Source organism: Heptranchias perlo, chromosome 7 (assembly GCF_035084215.1).
Source record: "Heptranchias perlo isolate sHepPer1 chromosome 7, sHepPer1.hap1, whole genome shotgun sequence".
NCBI classification, from domain to species: domain Eukaryota; kingdom Metazoa; phylum Chordata; class Chondrichthyes; order Hexanchiformes; family Hexanchidae; genus Heptranchias; species Heptranchias perlo.
This window is the reverse complement of record NC_090331.1, coordinates 46,533,083-46,557,416: the sequence shown is the minus strand read 5'-3', so window position 1 is coordinate 46,557,416 and position 24,334 is coordinate 46,533,083. Positions and strand designations below refer to the sequence as shown.

Genomic DNA, 24,334 nt, shown 5'->3' with positions numbered 1-24,334 from the left:
ATCAAGCTACCTTACATGTTATTGCTGTGCTCCTTAGACTCTGAACAGCTGCTCAGTGTGTATTTAGCAACGTAGCAAAATTGTCAAATTTTGTTTGATAACGCTCCTGTAAAGTGCCTTGGAATGTTTTAGTATGTTAAAAGTGCTATATAAATGTAACTTGTTGTTGATTGGTATTCATTCCTGTTTGCATTTGGGTTGATGTGTGGAGTCTTGATGGTGACGTGGGTCATAGAAACATAGGAACAGGAGTAGGCCAGTGAGCCTGTCGAACCCGTTCCGCTATTTAATTAGATCATAGCTGATCTGCACCTCAACTTCATTTACCCACCTTTGCTCCATATCCCTTGATACCCATTTATAACTTCCTGGACTCAAGGTAGGAGTGGCATGGTCTGTAAATGCAGGTCCCTGGATAATAGCAATTGTTAATATACTATCTGTGATATTATTGGACCTGGTGTTGTCTGCAAAATTAATTTGTTCTCCTCATCCAATTTATGTAGCACAGTGGGAACACCCAAAAGGATTCCCATCCTATGACTGTTGTTCAGTGCAACTTTCATTCCAGCGTAATTGGCCAGAGTTCAGGAAAGTGTGGCTTTGTAAACTGATGACTTCAACAAAAAGACAGAAAATGGGAAGTAGAAGAATGCAAGATAGTCAATGCGAAGTAGAGAAATGCTTCCATTCAAAAAACTAGATTTCAACAGCACCTGAGATAAGCCCCTCATTGCTTTACAAAACAGTCCAAACTAGGACTGGCCTCTTTAGCAATCACAGGCCCATTTTATGTGGGCGCAGTACACCCTGCGAGTAGAACCTCATTTCAAGTTGTGAAATTCAGCGTGGAATCTAATTTAAATAAATGTTCTCATGCGTACCTGTAGTGCTGCCTCATTGTGCCCTCCAAAATCATGCTTTAGAAAATTGGGTGTCCAGTGGATCCCGATTTTATGTTCTGCATCTGCCCCAGTTAGGCTCTATACTGTGGGCAAAGCTTCAAAAATTCCCCTTTTAGTATTTATAGTAGGTCAATGACTTAACCATGAAAGAAAAAATATTTGAAGCTGAAGTAACCCTTTCCTCCATAAATGTAATAACTCAACCCCATTGAGGTGGTTTTCAAGATGATAGCCGACATGCCTGGAGAGAGGTGATGGCACCTCACAAAAAATGGAATTAAAAGTTTAAAATAATCCCTATTAAGACTATTTTATATAAAAATACAACTGACACGATTTTAGAAAATAAGGCCACCTGTTTTATAAACAGAATGGGTAATGGGAAACAGCAGGGGATTTCATTCCACACCTGAGGAAGTACTTTTTTTTTCTCAGCTTTGGCTGAGCGCATGAAGAAGGAAGGTTACTTACTTTCTTGCAATACTTGTGAAACCCTCTGAGCACTTACAGTTTAAACGCAGCTCCCGCACTTTTTTTTTAACCGGCAGAAGCACGCGTTAATATATGCTGCATTCCACTCCGGCTTTAATGAATCCAATTTCTCTCTGGTTCCGTGTGTAACAAAAACCTGACCACCCACCCCCTCGTGTGGCGTTCGCCCACCCACGTGTGCGCGCAGTGCGCAGGATCAGGCGCTCGGAGCGCGCGCGGGCGCGCGGAGCGGGATTGTGAGCCGGGAGCGCGCGCTGTCCCGGGGAGATCCAGCGCACTCTCTCCCTTATCGCGCTCTCACCTGCAGCACGAGAAAGCGATCCGCACCGCAGCGCTTTCATCCGCAACCTGCCACCTGAAACACGTCGATACCGCACGGGAGTTTGCATTGCTGCGGACCGCAGGCGAAAATCACCGTTAAACATCTGGAACAAGACCTAGCGACAAAAAATAAAATAAGCGGACCCTGCAACACCATCAGAGACAGTGAATGGTCGATTTAACTTGGTTCAGCATCAGGGACTCGGGATCTATCCTGAAACAAAGTAAGACGGTACGGAAGTAGAAATGTTAGATCTGGGTAAAGTTTTTGGGAGATCGGGGGCTGTATTTTTTTATTGATCGCTTCTCAAGACCAGGGACGCTGAAATCCCAAAAGGACCACAAGGCTAGATTTGTGAAACCAACCTGCAGAGGGGAGGAAAACGAGGACGGTTGCCTGTGAAACGGTTTTGCTGCAGATCGAGAACTAGAAGCAATGCTCTTGTGCGCATTTCTAAAAGAGCAACGAATTTGGATTTCTTTGTTTGGCTCAAAAAGCTAATTCCCTTTTTTTTGTTGGTCAGGTAGTGGTTGGGAGCCGAACCATTAAGAGGCACGCAAGTAGAGAGAAAACAAGTTAAGGTTGTCAGAGTATTAATCTGGCCAGTTACCCATATTATGTCCGCACTTCGAAGAAAATTTGGTGACGATTACCAAGTAGTGACCACCTTGTCCAGTGGCTCTGGATTTAAACAGCCACCCAAGAAAAAGAGGCAAAGGTTTGTAGACAAGAACGGGCGTTGTAACGTGCAGCATGGGAACCTGAGCGGCGAAACGAGCCGTTACCTTTCGGATTTATTTACCACATTAGTTGATTTGAAATGGCGCTGGAATTTGTTTATTTTTATTCTCACATACACTGTGGCTTGGCTTTTTATGGCGTCGATGTGGTGGCTAATCGCTTATATCCGCGGCGACCTCAATAGAGCTCATGATGAGAAGTACACCCCTTGTGTTGCCAACGTCTACAACTTTCCTTCTGCCTTCTTATTCTTTATTGAGACGGAGGCCACCATCGGGTACGGATACAGGTACATCACTGACAAATGTCCAGAGGGGATCATCCTTTTTCTCCTTCAGTCCATTCTGGGCTCCATTGTGGATGCATTCTTGATCGGTTGCATGTTTATCAAAATGTCTCAGCCCAAGAAGCGAGCAGAGACGCTGATGTTCAGTGAACATGCGGTTATTTCCATGAGGGATGGCAAACTGACTCTGATGTTCAGAGTAGGAAACCTCCGCAACAGTCATATGGTGTCCGCACAGATACGCTGCAAATTGCTCAAAGTAAGTGATGCTCACTGCAAGACAGGATTTCTTTCAATAATGTGTCCAGACTGCATGGCATCATAAATATATTTATAATGTGTTTGTACACGTTCATAATAAGGGTTCTATATAGAACTTGAGAAGGGGCTGATTTATTGGATTGTGTTGCACTGTTTCTTTGAAATCAAAACACAGATTCTTGCCAAGGGCTCAGTTTTAATCTGGGTGAGATTTCAGCACAAATTTTCTGCAATATGCGGAGGTGGGCTGTTCTCCAGCTCAACATCTCAAATCTAGGCTACCAGCAGTTCATTTGGATCATTATTTGCCAAAGACATTTCCGTTTTACATTCACGCTACACCAGAACTGGGCTGATTACTTTCTCTCCAAATCATTATTCACTTGCCTGCCAATTCTTTCCTCCTGGTTAGAGAAGAAAATTGGCGTCACCCGCAAAAAAAGCATGCCTGCCTGCAAAAGATTCAGTTAGGATCCCCCTACTGAGGGTAGAGTGGGATAATTCGCTTGGACTCTGTGATGCTCCGATTCACCGGGATGATTTCGAAGGAGGCTGGCGAATCAGAATCCATACAACCCCATTGGCTTTATTCGTGTTATATCTACACACATTTTCCATGTGTTTTGTACACGCATATCAAAAACCATTGACTAAATAGCGGTCTTGTCCCCATGGATACAAATGGACAGTAAGGTAATAATTATCCACACTGAAAATCTCGCCTTTCTGCTCACTACTATTAAACAGCCAGTCTGAAAAACTATGGGGATTCCACTTATTGGTCCAGCACTTGAATTAATATAATTCTGCCTGTAAATATCACAGCCAGTGTAAAAATGACAGACTAACAATTACATTGAAGATAATTTTACATTTGGATTAAGTCGTGTGCTAACACAGTCGAGATTACTTTGAATCCGACTCGTTGGGTTTAAAGGGGACTAAACAACTTAAATTGAACGAACATAGCATTCCAATATTTAATTTCTAGCACAAATTGAATTCTAGCTATTTAAATCTCATAAATTCTAAAATTAATGACTGCCTTTACGGTCGTTATTTGATTTGTGAAGGCGATTGGACAGTATTGTGCTACAAGATCGTACTCTTATTTTGTACTACCGGCTAAAAAAATATGGATTAACCAGCAATCTTTATAAAGAGCAGTTTAATTGGGTGTCATAAAATGAGCAATGGTAGAGAATGGAGGGTTTTTGACGTTTAATTGACCCTTTGCTGGGTTGGGATGGGGTGTAAGTTTTTAACAGGTCCGATTTAAACCTTTTTGTGTCACAGCAAGCGGTGTAACGTCACAACAATGATAAATGGCCTTTCCCATCTCTCCAAGACCACCATTGGCTTCTTTCAGATATATGGAAGGAGAAGAGTGTGCAGATGAAATTGTTTAAAATGGTGTAAAGAACTAGGTATTTTGAAAGAGGAACCACTCGTTTCACTGTTTGGGATCATGCTGTCGCCTTTGCCTACAGCCATTGCACTTCAAACTATGGAGCAATTCATTGTGGGGTGTTTGGAAACGTTTCTGAGAGACGAGATAAGGCAGTATATATACACATTATTTGGTGCAGGTAATTCCCTGTTAAAATACAGTTGATTAAATCATTGCTTGCATTATCCGACCAACCTGACTTAACTGGCAACATGGCCACACAACACTAGCTTCATTCTAAATCCAGTAGTATAATAATAAATACAGAAAACAAGGTTTTTTAGATGAACAAACTCGTTCACTAAAGAATTGAAAACTTCCAAAAGCTAATCTTGGACCGACCAGTAAATACCTTAAATACTGGAACATATTTTAAGCAAGCTTTACACAGGAGTGCATAATGTATGAGTACAGCACATATGTGAGTTAACACTTTTAGGATTTAATAGTACAGAATGCAAAAATAGATCGATGGATTCCTCCATTATGCAGCCTGGAACATTTTTAGGCGCGATCTTTTATGTGATCCCGATGCAAAATGTTATGATTTGTACTAAATGTATATAATTCATTCGTATTATACACAAACCCACTCTGTAATCTGGATCATTGAACCTGAATAGAAAACGTTTTCACTCAAATTATTAATTGTGCAGAGGGTTGACAGTGATGTAAAGCGCTTTCAGGATGTCTTGACGAGTAGCTAGCCCAATGTTGATGTCTTCTCTCCACGCTTGTCTAGTCTCGGCAGACGCCCGAGGGTGAATTCTTACCCCTCGATCAACTAGAACTGGACGTGGGTTTTAGTACGGGGGCAGATCAGCTTTTCCTCGTCTCTCCACTCACTATCTGCCATGTGATTGATACCAAGAGCCCTTTCTACGACCTCTCGCAGCGATCAATGCAAACGGAGCAATTCGAGATAGTCGTTATCCTTGAGGGAATCGTCGAAACGACTGGTGAGTGAAACGACCTGAACTTTCAGCAAAGCGTAAGTGCCAGCGAGTCCCTTTGGGAATCGCGCTGTGATCAAGTAACTGTTGAAGGAGATAACGTTTTATGATGGAGCCACTAAGGAATCAGCGTGGAAGGGCAGAGCTTCAGATTAGTTGGAAGATGGGTGTTGCATAAATGTTACATGATTCAAAAAGGAAAACTACAACTTTGAAATTTCTGGTCATTTGCATAAATACAGTCAACCAACCTGTTATCATTACGGGTAATCGAAAATAATTTGATAGTGGGGCCTGTCGTTAAATTCAACATCTTAAAAATGAATAATGAATTTCAATTTTAACTGAAAGCCAACTATATAATGCCATTGGGGCATAACCTTCACTGACTATCTCCAGCAATTGTTTTCACTTACTATTAAAATATTGCCAGATGGTGTGAAACAAGTTCAACCTCATTAGTTTACATTTCAATGAGTTACTTTTCGAGCAAATCAACATGGTTCTTAAAATGGTGAAGTGTTTAGAACTTAAAACAAAACTAAATTAAAAATGCAGGTGATAGGAGACCATTGGTGTTTGTAGCACATAAATCATTTAAGATGTTCCATTGGGTATAACTGCTTGATCTTGGATTGCAAATACACAGATTGTTTTTGAACAAAACCTCATTAGAATTATATTTAAAACAATTATTTCCCACTGATCACTGGGAAGCTATAGAAATACAATGAAATGGACACTTTGTCGGACTTTGTCTCATTCAAAGAGAACAAATGAAATCGAGGAATTGAACCCGAAATATGTGTTTTAAAGCTTATTAAATGTTATTTCAAAAACCTTTTAGTAGCCTCCAGGGAAACATGTTTTATTTCTTATTCAGCTTGTAGAACATTGGCTTTATGGAAATCTAATTGGTATTTTTTGAAATGAAAGGGCATTACCAGTATTGATCTTGTAAAATACAAGCCAGGTGTGGTACAACAGTGTCAGTGAGAGAGGGGTTTTATACAAGGCCTAGTTACGCATGTGGGTGAAAGACTGATGCATAACAGTGTAGTTGAGGTATCTGGCAAATTAATTATAAAGCTGCAAAGGGGTATTTGCTCTCAAATCATGCAGTGGGTTATTAAAGCATGTCTGTTTAACATATTTTTCTGAAATTCATCTCTTCACTATTGTAGCCGGGCCATTTACCCATTCATTTTAAATGGGTTAATGCTTCCTATAGAATGGTGGAGAGTGGGATTTCGGAGAATTGTGTGAAGAATTTTCACCCTAGTATCCCGTGCCTAGTATCTTCAAGACAATTGTTTTCATTGTGAGGAAGTAAAACCACTGCATATTTTTTTCTGTTTCAGTAATGTTGCATGCAAGTGATGGGGTCATATCACAACATTGTAACAACATGTTTTAGTGCAAACATGTAAGATTTGATTAAGAAACATATTTCCCTAATTAATAATGTACAGTAAAGTCAGTGCACCTTTAAAGGAGCATTGTTGTAAGAACATAAGAAATAGGAGCAGGATTAGGCCATATGGCCTCTCGAGCCTGCTCCGCCATTAAATAAAATCATGGCTGATCTTCTATCTCAACTCCACTTTCCCGCCCTATCCCCATATCCCTTAATTCCCTGAGTGTCCAAAAATCTATCGATCTCAGTCTTGAATATACTCAATGACTGAACATCCACAGCCCTCTGGGGTAGAGAATTCCAAAGATTCACAACCCTCTGAGTGAAGGAATTTTTCCTCACCTCTGTCCTAAATGGCTGACTGCTTATCTTGAGATGACCTCTAGTTCTAGACTCTCCAGCCAGGGGAAACAGCCTCTCAGCATCTACCTTGTCTAGCCCTCTAGAATTTTATACGTTTCAACGAAATCACCTCTCATTCTTCTAAACTATAGAGAATATAGGCCCATTCTACTCATTCACTCCTCATAGGACAACCCTCTCATCCCAGGAATCACCCCCTCTAAGGCAAGTATATCCTTCCTTAAGTAAGGAGACCAAAATTGTACTCAGTATTCCAGGTGTGGTCTCACCAGAGCCCTATATAATTGCAGCAAGACCTCCTTACTCGTATACACCAATACAGCAAGAAAGGCTAACATTCCATTTGGCTTCCTAATTGTTTGCTGTACCTGCCTACTTTATCTGATAATGTATCTTGTAAGATACATCATCAGGTTGCTAAACAGAGTGCATGATGACCTGATTGATCACACTGTGTCATTGCATTGATTGCCATGTTGCTAATATCTTAAACTTTGTACATAATTTTTAAAAAATAAAAAAGCTGCCTTTGCAAAAACCGCATGTGCTGCATCATGAACTTTAGGTGATGACGAACTTTGTGGGCATTGAACGTAATCTCTAGAGTTGACTTCCAATGATGGACACACCTGAAAACTCTTCAATGCAGCAGTAATGCCCCTGATATGGGTTGTTAAATTATGATTGGTCACTTTTGGAACTTATGAAATCATGAATGGAATTTCATATAATATTAACACCTACTATAGGTAGTTCATTTCATGCAAATATAAATGCTATGGAAACTAATGTATATAGTGACATGAAAATTAATTTGCCTCAGAAGTTGTGTAAGGAATCAGATTATGTGTCCTGTTATGTCTCTTTAAATCTTAGATGGCTGATAGCACACATCTGTTCAGAATAGCACTGGGGTTGCTTTTTGATACATATTTGGTACTTAGTTGTTCATGTGAAGTGCTAATTTATGCATTTGATGTTGCAGCTGAGCAAATAATTATGTGTTCCTGCTATCTAATTCCTAATATAATCTATGCAATCCATATCAACACATAATGTTTTTTGTAATACTGTTTAATTTCCCAGATATAATTTTTGGAAGCTTATGCATCCTTGTTGTATGTTAGCTTGCAATCCTTGCTCCATTGTACCTTTGATATGCCACTTAATTTAGTTTGTATATGAATTCTGACATCAAATAAACATATATAGTTTAAAATTAAAAAGTTTTCCAAAACTGGTAGGTTTGCCAGTTCAGTGGTTACCACTGAATTCTCGGGGTTGGGGGGGGGGGGAATGGGTAGATTTCAACTCTGAGAAGGGTTGCGCTGGAGTATGAGTGAAATGTATCAAAAAACTCTGCAGAACAATTGTTCACCTACATCCGTAGATTTAATAAGGTAATTAATTCCTTGTTGATTTTTATAGAGGGCACTTCTTATTGATTATAGGACTGCTCTAGTGTTGTCTAATTCTGATGTTTCATTGTGTTTAATTTGTAAATAAATACTTTAGCTATCGTAGGCTGTGAAAGAGGCTGATCTGTGACTTGATATTGCAATATTGATTGAAAAGTATGTAATTTCCGGTATAGAAAATCTACTGATATCCAGTACAAAGGTTGCTGCGATTGGGCAAGTGATTGCATTGATTGCCGTGTTGCTAATATCTTTAACCTTGTACATAATTTTTTAAAGATAAAAAAAGTGCATAGAACCTCTGGGCCGTGGAACCTCTTCAAGGACAGATTTTGAAAAGATACAGCTTCCAGATAATAGGGAACAAGATTTGCTTAAGGGAAACTGTGAAATGGACCTGGAATGATAATTGGACATAGAACAATGATGCAGAACTTCAAATATTGCCTAAGATAAATTAAAGACATGTATAATACAAAAAAGGACTGCAGCATGCTAATCATAGAATTATAGAAAGTTACGGCACAGAAGGAGGCCATTCGACCCATAATATGAATCACTGCAACCAATTCCTAGTTATCAGATAGCAGGAATGCATGATTGTTTGTTTGCTCAACCCTGCCATCAAATTCATACATGGGCACCACTGTCTGCTTTGTGTACAAATATCAAAGATGAACCTCAGCTCTATTCCAGATAGGTGGATCCTGTCAACCTGCTTGGATTTAAAGGGACATGTAAGGCATATTGTTCATCGGGTGTACAAATTATGCAATTGCTACAAATCCATTATTTTTCATACTGCTCAGATCCCAAAAGTTTTCTTTTATCTAGATGTCTCTCTATGCCAGGGACATCCTCTGGCCACAAGGATGGGTAGCTGATCTGCACTCAGGCCTAGACTAGTTCAATGAGGAGGCATCTAAGAGGATAACTTTTCCTTTTATTCTTACTTTTTTCCTGTAATGCCTAGTATTATCTTTTTATGTCCTTTCGCATTGTTTTGTGGAGCCTGTTTTCTGTTCAGCATCTCCTTACTGTAGTGTAACTCAGATTGAGAACTCGTGGGGGGAACTGTTGGCACTAAACTTAGATATCCCACTGCTGTTGATCCAGTATGTGGTATCACTGCATCACCAATCCATATTCATATTTTGAGGTTGCACAATATGCTCTGGTGCTGCTGTTTGTGTAAGTATCAGGACATTAGGAAATGATAATGGTTATCTCATCAAATGAATGACAGCTTTATATTTATTCCTTCCCTCTTTATAAACCTTTAGTATTTATGGAAACCCACACTTTGATCTTATATCTTTCAAATTAATTTGATGGCACCTCACAGCCTTTCAATAAACTCCATTTCCAACATTCACGTTTTAATCAACTTTCTGAGTGGTATTTTATAATATTGATGCATTCATGTTGTATAAAATGTTAATCATTTTGGGTTGATGTGATTATTATTCACCTGATCTGATATCTGCTTTATTAATCTGTCATTTAGCCTCCACTGGTACCACGTATAAGGTTTTGTTCCAACTATATAAAGCAATTTTGTTTCTTCTGTTTGACTGCTCAGCAATGGCAAACTTTAATCTCTTCCACCATCAGCTGTATTTTGAAGGGTGCTTTGTTTGTTTCAGAGAATTGGCAAGAAAAACTAGACACTGCATTATAGAGTGGTAGGGTATGACATTATCTTCCAATTCAAAACTTGAGTGATTCCCTGTCTCAGCTGGGCCATCTGGGAAATGCTGAGTGGAGTTGAAATACCTGCTTAATCAGACTGAAGAAAAAATTAGGATGAGTTGACGTATAGCACACTCACACATCTCATGGCAATTGGTTTGAATATAGCAAGTAGGTAGATGCCTGGGAACATGGCAGTTGTCTACTCTGTGTGGGAAGTTACACATTGTGTGGGGTGGAAGGAGAGGTAAAGATTGAAGAAACAGTTTATAAAATGAGGCGGGCAATAATATGTATCGACCCTTTGTGTGAATGATGTTAATTAATATAATTGGAAATTTAAATACACAAAATAGTACTGTTAGACTTATTTACTAGTTGAGCTGTACATCTTAGACCTTTCAACAGCTAATTAGTCCAGTGATGTGTCAATATCAATGCAATATTGAATTATCTAAAATGCAGGGTTCTTGCTATGAAATAACATCCGTGCACTTAAGAGTAAGCGTTTAAATATTTCTGAAGGGCTTTGTTACTATTCAATTTCCTACTGGGATTATATAAAAATGAGGCAATTCATATACAGTTTGGTGATTTTTGAATATGTAATATTTTATACTAATTATAATCTGTAACCGAATTGAAGAATTATCTATCCCTCTTGTTTGCTGTTTGGTCCAAGTATTAAACCAAATGCTAAAACTGATCCTGTGAATTATACTACAGGTAAATATGCACCTTTGAGATTAATATTACAATTAAATAATAAGTATGTGCAATTTTTATTTATAAAGAGAGATTCTGATTGGATAATAACGGTTGTATAACCCAGAATAAATACACAATATAAAGGATGGAAATCTTCCATTGCTCTATGTTAGAGCTGTTGACATCACAGCAGCAGCTCTAACATAGAACAGTGGAAGCTTCCAAGCATTTAAATTGTATGTTTATTGTACATTATACGCAGTTTTCATCCAAACAGAGCTTTCTTTATTTTACTGATTTTCATTAATATATTATGCATGTGATTTAGTTTGTGTATGTGATCTAGTTTTAGATTTCTAGACTCTAAAGCCAAAGCCATATCCTACTCCAGGATCATCCTGGAGGACAAGGACAATTTCAGACTTCTCTCCTCATTATAAATTGACTTCTGCAATCACCCTCTTTCCTCCATCTTCACTTCTGACACCTAATGTATGGGGCTCATGGACTTGTCTTCACGTTGAGACAATCCAGTTAGTTCAGTGTGCCTTGACTCCCTGATTTGTCTAGCTTTTCAACCCATAACTCTCAGTAGTTTCTTCCCATCTGTTCTTCAGCACTTATTTTCTCTGAGATCCACTGACCGCTCTGTCAGTCCCTTCCCAACCCAGCTCCTCACCATTCACGTCCTTGCCCCAATGTTTGGCTACCTCATCAACCTGTCCTTTTCCTAAAGTATTGTTTATCCCCCTTCACAACTGGTGTCATCACCACCACTTTAAAAAAAACTACCGTCAACCTCTTTGTCCTCTTGTATTGAAATCCAGTCTCCAACCTTCCTTTCATCTTTTTACGGTCATCAATTGTTGTCATTACTAATGAACACCAACTGATGGGGGAGGAAGGTCCATGGTAGAATTATACATGAGTTGTGATGAAGAGGACAGGATGGGCTAAATGGCCTTTTCTCTTTCTGGATTTTCTAATGGTCACCTGCTACATCATCAGTGACAGAGCCTACAGACTACTACAGCTCCCTTTCCTAAACCTCTTCACCTTGTCAGTTCTCTTCCTACCTCCAAAAACCTCTTCTTGTCCTTAACTCCAGACCACTTCTCTAACCACTCACTGTTTGATTACCTGTATTACTCCTCCTTTACTTTGACATCTGTGTGGTCTTTAATATAATTGACCATTTCATTCTCTGTCTTTTGCCACAGTCCTCCTCTGTGGCACTGCCTTCTCCTGGTTTCATTTATACCTAATTCAATGCCTGCATATTCATCTTCATCAAGGGTGCATTGTTATCTCCCTCCTTATTCTTTATCTATGTGGTGCGTGCCTTTTAGTGGCATCATTCACAAACATGACTTTCATATGCATGCTGATCACACAACCTCTACCTCCTCACCACCAGCTTTGATTCCACAAGTGTCGGTGTACTATCCAACTAGCTGTTGGATGTAAATTGCCGGATGAGCCAGAATTTTAGCTCTGCACTGGCAAGACTGAAGCTAACCATCTTTGACACCTGCCAAACATTTCAAGCACTGATTCCATCTGTCTCCCTGGCTACTCATTCAGTCTGAACTTAGAGGTATGCCACTTAGATGTTGGTGCTGAGATATTCAAATCCCTCATTTGTTTCACCATCCAGGTGGCTTACTTCTTGCTCTTGAATGTTGCTAGCTTACACCCCTATCTCTGCCTTATTGTTGCTGATAGCCTCATCCACACCTTGTCAGCTCAAGGTTTAATTTCTCCAACACCTTCCTACCATCACAGTACACAAGCTCACATTTATCCAGAACTCTACGGCCCCTATCCTATTCTGCACAAACTCCCATTTACCCATTACCTTTGTCCTTACCAACCTCCAGTGGCTCTCTGTCTTCCTCTATAATGACTTCAAAATACTCATCCTTGTCTACAAATCCTTCCATAGCTTTCTTCCATCCTACCTCTGCAATCGTTCTTAGCTTTACTTCCAGTTCACATTCTTTGCTCATATAACTGTGATCCATTGTGTGTCTCTTCTTCCCAACCTCACACCTGCTACACAATCAGTGGCAGAGCCTATAGACTACTACAACTCCTTAACCTTGAATTCCTCTCCTAAACCTCGTCACCTTGTCAGCTCTCTTCCTACCTCTAAAAACCTCTTCTTTGATCATACCATCAATCACCTCCCCCAACCTTTCTCCCCTACATAGTCGTTGGTATCTAACACATTCACCCTGTAAATACCATGGGACATTTCATTACATGAAAGGTGCTACATAACTGCAAAATTGAGCATATATTTAAAAAGAGAACAAATGTTCTAAGTACATTTCAATACATTTTTAGAAAAAGCAGTACTTCCATATTTTCTCCAGGTGAGGTCACCATTTCTGAAGGAGATAGAAGATTAGACATGCACAAAAAAGTAGTTCAGGGGTTTTTACTCTTGACTTATGCATGAGAGTTCACATCCAGTATGATTCTCTACACCGCTTTCTCATATATAATTTATGTCTTAAGTATTTGCACTCTAATAGATTAAATAAACTCACCCTACTAAGAAAGGTTAGCAGGCACTGTGATAAGAAGTGTTACCAAAACTGCAGGGATGGATTTTGTTACACACAAGTGGTGAAAATTGTAATTTGCAATTATTTTTTAATCAGTGTGACTTTGACAGGTTAAAACCTGCCATTTTCACATGCATCTGTATAAAAACCAGAAGGTTTATGATTGTTTATCACTGAGCAAGTATGTATTTGTTTGTGTCCAATGTTAATGAATTTGTTAGCTATTTTGGTAAATGTTAATTCTAACAATAAACAAATTGCTGTAGTCGCTATGTATAGCAGCACTATAAGTACATTCAAAAATAACATTTTTCTGATTACGGTGACCAGAGCAATCTCTTCCTCTATTGTGCGCTCATTTGGTTTTATAACATTTATTTAATGATTTAAATTAAATGCATTTATGAAGTAGGTGGCTGATTAAATTCCTTAAGCAATTTTTCAAATTTATACATCTTCCCTGCTGTAATTTGCACTAGTAAATTGTATCATCAGGTAACCAGATGATATATGGAACATAGTAGACAGTGTTGGTTTACAGTCATCAAGTGATAATTTGCCAGGTTGGGTGATTCTGAAGAAAATTATTTCTAATATCTTACCTGGAATTCTTCTGTTAAAGTTTTAGATTGACTTTCTTCCAAATTTATGCTCCTTTCCCCTCTATTAAAGGGGCAGGACTCATGTTTAGGTACAGTCTGATGGGTGACAGCAGCTTTCTGATATTGCACTTAAGGACATTTTTCATTATCAGCTAGAAAATGTCAGCAGGTTATTCAGCCATAAGGGACACTGCAGCTGAGCCTGATCTTATCCCACCAAACAGCCACGCTTGTGCTTTCCAACACTGAATGGCAATCAACCACTAATGCCTGGGTGATTTTTTTTCCCACCTCCGCATCTAGTTCAGGGCACTGAGGCCAATTGAACCACCCCACTGCTGTCTATTAATTTCTCTTTTGTAATATTTAGATGCAATTTATTCTGATAGGGGAAAAATAGGAATCATGAAGTAGAAAAATAAGTTACTGAAATGTAAAATGTAGTTACAAGGAATGTAGACAAGTTCAGATCTTCCTTAATGATGATGATTTCGAAGTGCATTTGCTATACGATGATCAATGAAGATATTGAAAAGGGATTTAAAAACACTTCTTAGATTCTTAAATAATTTTTTAATAGTTTACATTTTTTGTGTGCTTAAGATGAAGAATCTCAATGCTGAGGAAAGAATGACTTTCCTGCTTTTTTTGCACTCCATTTCAGCATCAAGTCACTCTCAGATTAGGTATTGCAGGGCCAAATGGAGACTAAAGCCCCCTCACCAGCTGCTCAGTCATGCTTAATGCCAACATGCAGACGACCATCTTCTAGTACATTGCAAATCTTTCCTTTCCTAACCAACTATTATCTTGGCCTCCCTTAATGAAATTGCCAATTATTGTTCCCAAATTTCAGGGACTTTTATTCTGTAGACCTATTGAGACTAGCATTATTGGGCGGATTGTCCAGAGATTTCTGGTAGGTAAACCAGACACACACAATCTATTTTTCAAAAATAGTTTTTTTTTCCTTATTTAATTCTGTATCTTACGTTATGGTCCCGCCCTCTATTCCTGTCTAATTTTGAACTAAGGTAAAAGTGGCAATATTAACTGAGACTGATCTAAACAAGTTTTAGCTCGGACCTTTACAGGCATCAGGGAGAAGAGATTTTAGTCACATCAATTTTGGCTGCGTTCAAACTGAAATCCTTGAAGTGGAAAGACCTCTGAAGTCTAATTAAAGGATTGATGAATTAAGGTGTTCTACTGCAGTGTAGAGGAAGCTTTATCGCCTGCATCGGGGTGGAATAAAAAATGAAGAGAGAAGGAAGATTAGGTATGCTGAGACCCTCATCGTCGACCCCTCCAGCGCCACCATTGGCCACGCCCTCTGCGATGCTGCTTCCCATGCTCGTTAGGACTGTCTCCTCCTTGGGAGTTAAAATATAGAGGCGCACTTCTCCTCTAGTTGCTTGCTGCTGCCTCCCGTTATGCGCCACCATCTCCTGCAAGAAAGAGGGAAATGTGTTAGTGAGTGTGCTGCGATATATCTGGGTGATGTGGCTGTCATGGTTGAATAGCTACTAGTGTCTGTGAGTTGTGGGTGTGAGGCTTATAACAGTGCTGATTGTGTGAGCGTGAGGTGAAGCATATGAATTGAAGTGTTGAGTACTGATTGATAGAGATTGTAGGTAGGTGGGGAATGGGGGTGTTGTGAATTGAGCATTTGATGAGGCTAGTGTTACAGCTGTTAGGATATGCCATGTAAAGATTGCTCTTACCTTGATCACTCTTGTCAAATCATTAAACTTTTTCCTACACTGCATCCATGTTCTATAGGAGTATAGGAGCTATATTCCTGGCATTGACCTCGGCGGCTATTTCCTCCCACTGCCTCCTCATCATATGTCCTGAGGGTCTTCTGCCCCCGTGCGGATAGAGGATGTCCCTCCTTCTCTCCACCCCCTGCACCAAGGCCTTCATCAGAGAACTTGGTGCAAGCTGTCTCCCAGGCTCAGTCATTCTTCAAAGTATTAGAGTACTGACTTACTTCACAAAGTGCTTGCACCATTCTTGCAGCCACAGTGCACCTCCCCTTTAAAAGGTGCAGGCTGTCTTTAAGAAGCACTGGCCACCTGCGATATCAGGCCGCCTGCTGATGCGTGCAGCCAATGAATAGCGCGGGTTGCACTGGCTGCATGCAGCAATCTTTTAAATTATCAGGCAGCACGAATTTAACGTCCGGCCTGCAGTGCTATGAACGACGCAGGTTAACCGCTGACTCCAACCCTCACGCCCGTTTTTGGGGGTTATCCAACTTAACCCCCTATGACTCTACGGGATAGATTTTCAATTTGCCACATGTACGTAAAACTGTCATTGATTTCAATGGAAATAAAAATCAGGCAATTTTTATGATGGGTGGCCGATCCGCACTGACAGTTTTATGCTCAGGTGCAAGTTAAAAATATATCCCTATGATTCTAAGAACCGTAATGTGCAAAATTAATCTGGAATAGCAGGCCGTAAGGTGAACAGTGAACCCTTTTTACCAATAAGGTATGCACTGAAAAGGTACAGGTTACCACCACATGTTCTAGGTCTCTCTTGCCCACTCCCTCCCGATTGCCTTACCTCCCTTCCCCCAAACTTAGCTGCTCTCCACACAACCAGTGAGTTGCCTCAGGGGACATGACTGGTGCCCACAGCTCACCGGTAATATACAAATGAGGCTGATGGAGCAATTTCCCATGCTCCTACCACCATTCTCTTTAGGCACGTGCAGCGGACGCTGCAACCAGATTGCACCCAATTTCTAGGACATAGTTTCTATACTTATATAATCTCTATGAACCATCTATGAACTGTAAAGCTATTGTATACAAGAGTACAAGACAATTAAAACAAACTGGTTTGTATAAATGGGAACATTTAGGCATTTATATGTTTGTGTGTGAGATATGTATTCCAAGTGTGTATGTTAAGATATAATAATTTAACACTGAAAAGAAATCACAGTCAAGGTGAAATACTTCCAGTAACCTAGCTGACAGGTGGGATTTTATGAGCTTAATATGGTTTGTGGTTCACCAGTAGGGCAAAATGGTCAGTGATGAAATGGATTATAGTATTGCTATTGCCAATAAAATGACCCTGTGCTAAAAAGATAATTGTGAAAAAATGTTGTATTATGTATTTATTTTAGAAGATAGAACATTGCCTGTTTATGTATGTAGTGAATGAGACATAGGGCCTGATTTTAGCAGGCCTGCGGGTTTCCGGCGGGTTGGGTTTCGGGAGCGTGGTCAACACGCTCGGAGAAATTAGTGGGTTGCCCGCGCGATCGTAGCAGGCAACACACTAATAGGAATCAATTACCTGATCCTCCGGGGTCCGCGGCGCTGGCCTACGCGTCGGGCGGGCTGCGCATGCGCAGTACGATCTGTCAGCTGGAGGCTCTCTAGTTAAAGGGGCAGTCCTCCACTGACAGATGCTGCAACCAATAGAACAAATTACAGCATGGAGCAGCCCAGGGGGAAGGCTGCTCCCAGTTTAATGATGCCTCACCCCAGGTATCATCAGATGGGGTGAGGAGGAGGGGGAGGACAGAGCTCTTCCACCCGGCGGGCAGGAGGAAGTGGCCTGCCTCTGCCACCAAGAAGGCCTGGCTCGAGGTGGCAGAGGAGGTCACCTGCACCACCAACATATCGCCCACCTGCATACAGTGCAGGAGGCGCTCCAATGACCGCAGTAGGTCAACCACAGTGAGAACACGTAGTCTTTCTCCTACACTCCGTCTGCCACAACACTGCCCCCACCCCACATCTCCTTCGGCACCGCCAACACTACTCTGTCACATCACCCCTCATACCCACTCAAACCCCATCCTCATCTTACCTGCACCTACTCACCTCGCCAGTACTCACCCCGCCACTAACACGCAACCCAATCCTCATCTAATCTCATGGCTCTATCCCATACTCACCCTCTCGTGCATCTCCCTCACGGCCAGCCTCACTCAACCTGCCACCACCTGTGCTGCAGCCACAGGGCATGCATCACATATGTGCAGTAGGCAGCATAAGGCAAACGTGTCGTGAGCATGAAGGGGATGCACAAGGGTGTCTGAGGGTTTGTCATGGGTGTTACCTATATTGAATTTCAGAACAACTCACATCACACATTATATTGGCACCACCACTGCCATGTCTCCGCGAATCCTGTCTGTTTTGTGCAATAATGCCCGCTCCTGGGTATCACTATGAGGACCCACCACTGATGCTACTGCAGAGTAGGTGCAGGTGTATTTGCAGGGCTCTTCCGCGCAGACGACTGAGAGACATCGGCGGTGTACCCGGCTGCACCCTGGAAGGATGCGGAGGAGAAGTTGTGGAGGGCAGTGGTGACTTTGGCAGCGACAGGTAAGCAGATGGTGCTGGGGCCAGCCAGGAGCAGCTCGGCATGAAAGAGGCTGCAGATGTCCACGACTACATGTCGAGTGAATCTGCGCCTCCGTGTGCACTGCTGATCGGAGAGGTCCGGGGAGCTGCGCCTCGGTCTGTGGACCCTGTGGCGAGGGTAGTGCCCTCTGCGACGCGTCTCTCTCTGCGGTAGCCCTCCCTCCTGCTGTACAGGTGGATGTGTCACAGCACTCTGTTGTGGAGCTCCACGTGTCAGAGATGGACGGCGTGGATGGCGAGGCTGGTGATGCTGTTCGCCCTCCGAGGAGGTCATGACTGCAGCTACGACGGCCCCCATCCGCAATATGTACATCTGAGGGGGTCCGCAAGGTAGGCACATAGAGTCATAGAGTCATACGGCACGGATAGAGGCCCTTCGGCCCATCGTGTCCGCGCCGGCCATCAAGCCCTGTCTACTCTCATCCCATATTCCAGCATTTGGTCCGTAGCCTTGTATGCTATGGCATTTCAAGTGCTCATCCACATGCTTCTTGAATGTTGTGAGGTTTCCTGCCTCCACAACCCTTTCAGGCAGTGAGTTCCAGACTCCAACCACCCTCTGGGTGAAAAAGTTCTTTCTCAAATCCCCTCTAAACCTCCCGCCTTTTACCTTGAATCTATGTCCCCTTGTTATAGAACCCTCAACGAAGGGAAAAAGCTCCTTAGTATCCATCCTATCTGTGCCCCTCATAATTTTGTACACCTCAATCATGTCCCCCCCTCAGCCTCCTCTGCTCCAAGGAAAACAAACCCAATCTTCCCAGTCTGTCTTCATAGCTGAAGCGCTCCAGCCCTGGTAACATCCTGGTGAATCACCTCTGCACCATCTCCAAAGCGATCACATCCTTCATGTCTCCGGACCCCGGGGTGAGTGTGCAGGTTGGTGACTTGGACCGTCAGGAGGGGGGTGGTGGAGGCCACACTTTGTCCCAAGTGACAGAGCGGCCTCCTGCAATGGGTGAGGGTCTCCCCCCACCCACCTGTCAGATGGACCTTTGCAGCTGCCACAGGCTGACGGCTACAACACGTCCAGTTCAACTAGGACTGTTTCCCCCAGTGTGTGAAACAGTCCCATGTTTCTCCAAAATCACACACGGTCCCTTAATCAGGTCAGTTAATGACCTGAACAAGCAAAATAAATACACTCAAGTGGCATCCCGCTGGCTTTAATTGCCTGCGGGATTCCCACCAGCGGGGGCTACGCACGCACCCCCGCACGTCATCGGGGAACCCGGAAGTGGGCGGGATCGTGGCGCGATCCGGTCACGTGCCTGGATATCGGGATTTTCGGGGCCCCCCGGCTGGAAACGCACAGGAAACCCGCCGGTAAAATCGAGCCCATAATGTCAAATGTCATTATCATTTATGGTCATCTTGTTTGCTACCTGATGTGTCCCTTTGGGATATTTAAAGAGCAGTAATATAAATGTTAGGATTATTTTTGCTTTTAAGATTACTGCAGTGTTTCATCTTTATAATCAATAGCATTTTGTGTTTGTATCATTGGACACTATAACGTACTTAATTCCATGATGACCCCTTACTGTAGAATGTTGCAGATATTCCTGAAAATGTGCTAACCAGTCAGTACAAGACAAGGCAAGTGGTGACATTTGGAGAGTTATGTTATGTTTCTGGTAATGTATAGAGGATACACATCTGGAAGTGGTGAACTACAGAAAATGAAACTAGCGAGTGACAGTCTGTTGCATAATTTATGATTGCTGCAGGCTGAACTAAATTATGTTGGCTTTGTCCTATGTGATTTATTTTCTATAATCTATGATCACTGCATTCATTTTTAAATATTCTGCTGGGTTTGTCTTTTAAAATAAATCAGCTAGTTGCATTTTTTTATGTTAAAAACTTTTGTGGTGGTATAAATAATAACTATGCAGCTAGCACATAACTGATATAGGAGCTGAAACTCTGCTATGGAAGCATCAGCAATACTCATGTGCATTTTGCCTGGCTCATTCCGCTCTGCCAGCATACAGATGGGACTTTCCCAGGTTTCTGCTATCTTGTCATTTAAATGCAGCTGCTGCACCCCCAGTACGATTTGCATCCGCTTGTTATATGCCTGTAGGAGTGTGCTTTGCTCCAACTTTTAAAGGTGCACAATGCTGGCTTCCTGTCACGGGGACAATGCATTAGAATTCCTAGGGCATCAAGGACACGATTGAGGAAATGCATCATATATTGCAAATACCTAAACTAAATTTAATATAATAATAAGGCTTATGCCATGGACCAGTTCAAGTCTTCTGTACCTAGGGCTAGGGCAAAACAAGCGCACAGGGGGAGGAATGTTATCCTCAAAATAGACAGCAAAAGTCCTGTATTTCCACCTTCAGAGCCAGCAGTATTATGGTAATTAAATGTTTGCAGTCTGTCCAGTGGAGTTTAGATGTCATGCTGTCATTTTGCATAGAAAGTGATAAGGGGTGAGCAGTCGAAGATCGCGGGGAAGAGGGTTGGTGGGGGCAGTTGGAGATCGAGGAGGGGGGCTGGGCAGTTAGATCATGGAGAGAGGGGTGAACAGTCGGAGATCGCAGGGGGGTTAGGGAGAGTCGGATATCGTGGGGCGCGATCGTGGGGTGTGTAAAGAGGTTAGCTTGTGGGGCTGGGGCAAGCACTCCTGCCCCTCCTGGCCCACAAGCAGTGCTGTAAATGTATTTACCTCATGGATCCGGCACTTCTTGCCTCCTTTTACCTGCCGGGATTCCTGCGGCCGGGGAAACTGGCCTCCATGGGTTAAAAATAAAAATTTAGGTAAAATGGAGACACGCAGCCTCCATAAAAGATTTCACTGGCCTACTCGCCTCCTGAGAGCGGGTTGGTCGCACCCCCCCCCCCCCCCCCCCCGTTAAAACCAAAAGTGGGCAGATTGGGGTTGGGTTTGAGAAATTTTACATTTTTACCTCCCACCCGTTCTTGGGGGTTAAAATCCCTCCCCCCCCCCTTCAAGTGTCCTACCCCCAAGGACTGTGTCTGAAGGAGAGGTATCACGATGCAAGACAATCTACCAATGGTGGATTTACTCTGCCAGCATTATCATTAGCTAAAGAAATTAAAGACTCAGCTGCCCTGATAGATTCATAGGTAAATTAACCTCTTGGTGTAGAACTGAGCCATACAGGAGGATGGACCCGGATTCAGTCTGTGGGTTGTGCTGACTTAGCAGTTTGCAGTTGAGTGCAGCCAAGGTGCTGTAATTTAGCAACTCCTGATTGCTATCCAGTGACCCTTGCTAGAAAGTGCATGTAAGCGAATGTCTGGGTTGCCACAGGGAGTGATTGAGACAGAGAACATTGCATCTTTTGAGGGAAAATTGAATAAATATTTGAAGCAGAGGAAGATACAGGATTATGGAAAAAACATGGGGCAGTGGGATTAGTTTTGGATTGCTCCAACAAAGAGCCAGTTCCAATATAATGAGACAAATGGCTCCTTCTTCTGTGCTATAATATTCTGTGGTTCAAACATTGACTGTTGACGGCTCATATAAAATCGAAAATAATCCTGCAATAGAGACCGCTGGCTACGAGTCAAGGAGCACTACAGTCAATCAATGACGCTGTCCCCTTCAGAGGTCTCAGACGCAGCTATCAATCAAACCCACTACCACAGTAGGCCTGGTTCTTTGAACTGTGTTAAGAATGTTGATTGGGCCTAGCAGATGATCGGCCTGATTTCCCTAAGCGCAGCAGGCGCTGGGCAAACAAGTCTTGGAGAGGGGGCCTCAAACAGGTATTAGGCCCCTTATTTGCATATGCAAAGCGCCTAGTGGATAAAGGACACATATTTTTTGGCCTTACCCAATATGGTGGGAAGCACACTCCCGGCCAGAAATGTGCGCATGCTTCCTGCCCCCCATATTGGGGCCTTAGTAGTGTCCGAGTAGCCCCCGAAAAATGGGCACTGCACTGACCAATTTGTAAGCCCATAAACTGTCACGAGTGGGACTGGAGATGACCAAACATAATTTCCGTCCAGCTTGTTTTGGACAAAACCAGGAATGCAAATTTCATATTGGGGGGGGGGGGGGGGCGGGTGGGGGGAGGAGGAGGTTTCATCCGCTACTTGTATGTTTTATAAATGCTTCTATTATTTCCTTACGAACAGTGCACAGGGAAATCCTCCCCATAGTATCATGCAGGTAAGCTGGGAGATAGATTGGGATAGAAGTGTTTACACCTTCTTTAATGTTGGGCTGGTCAGGTGCATAGATATTAATTGACCCCTTCTGATTTTTTTTTGCTTTGACCAAGCTGTGACTGATGAATGGTTTCAGATAAGTGTTGCTGATTCACTCCAGAGTCAACATTTTGGTTAGTACAATTAAATCAGTCAGTGATGTAGCTGTTTTGCAGCTAGAAATAGGAGAGTTGATACCGGAATAAAGCATTTAATGTCACAGCCATTTTGTTCATTCAAATGTTATTTGTTTTGTTTTAGTTAAAGTAGTAGTTATGTATGATGTATGAACTATTTATTTAAAATAAATGAAGAAAAAAATGGATTCTTTAAGTTGCGTTTTGGTCTATTTGACCTTTGTTCTGGGTGGTTTGAATTCTCTTAATGGGAATAACCAAACTGCAACCAAAATGCTAGCTTGATCCAATTTTCCCATTTTACCAAACACTGTAGAAAGTGGAGTGAATGGGTGAGTTCCCAAGCAAGTCTTCATTTAAAGACAAAATCTCTATTAATAGTGATGGCCGTTGACTGGATGCACATTATCTCTAATATAATAATAGACTCTATATTCAGTGTACTTTCTCCAGTGAATTATGCAATAATCATTCCAATATATTTGTGTACAAGAAAAAACATATATAGGTAATTTTTATATTGGTTATATTAAGTTAAGGAAATATACTTGTATATTGTCATATCAATGATTATTGAAATATGCCTAATAATAATGGGCTAAAAATGGATAAAGAGGAGGTACTGGAAAGGCTAGCTGTACTTAAAGTAGGTAAGTCACCCGGTTTGAATGGGATGCATCCTAGTTTGTTGAGGGAAGTAAGGGTGGAAATTGTGGAGGTACTGGCCATAATCTTCCGAACATCCTTAGATATGGGGGTGGTGCCAGAGGACTGGAGAATGGCGAATGTTACACCTTTGTTCAAAAAAGGGTGTAAGGGTAAACCCAGCAAGTACAGGCCAGTCAGTTTAACCTCGGTAGTGAGGAAACTTCTAGAAAAGATAATCCAGGACAGAACTAGCAGTCACTTGGACAAGTGTGGATTGATTAGGGAAAGCCAGCACGGATTTGTTAAAGGCAAATCGTGTTTAACTAACTTGACAGAGTTTTTTTGATGAGGTAACTGCAAGGGTAGATGAGGGCAATGCAGTTGATTTGGTGTATATGGACTTTCAAAAGGCGTTTGATAAAGTGCCACATAATCGGCTTGTCATCAAGATTGAAGCCCATGGAATAAAAGGGGCAGTAGCAGCTTGGAGACAGAATTGGCTAAGTAATAGGAAACAGAGAGTAGTGGTGAACGGTTGTTTTTCGGACTGGAGAGAGGTGCACAGTGGTGTTCTCCAGGGGTCGGTACTAGAACCACTGCTTTTCTTGATATATATTAATGACCTGGACTTGGGTGTACAGGGCACAATTTCAAAATTTGCAAATGACACAAAACTTGGAAGTGAGGAGGTTAGTGATAGATTTCCAAGAGGATATAGACAGGCTGGTGGAATGGGCAGACACGTGGCAGATGAAATTTAATG

At 41.9% G+C, this 24,334-nt stretch overlaps 1 protein-coding gene across 1 annotated transcript in view; it reads left to right on the top strand.

The window, feature by feature from the left end:
* The first annotated feature begins 2,336 nt into the window (after positions 1 to 2,336).
* The window catches only part of kcnj3a (potassium inwardly rectifying channel subfamily J member 3a), a 223,596-nt gene continuing 201,598 nt past the window's right edge, over positions 2,337 to 24,334 (top strand). Inside the window, exons 1-2 of the mRNA XM_067987443.1 lie at positions 2,337 to 3,005; positions 5,200 to 5,416. Of these exons, the coding sequence (XP_067843544.1) occupies positions 2,337 to 3,005; positions 5,200 to 5,416 (886 nt within the window). The remainder of the gene's footprint in view (positions 3,006 to 5,199; positions 5,417 to 24,334) is intronic.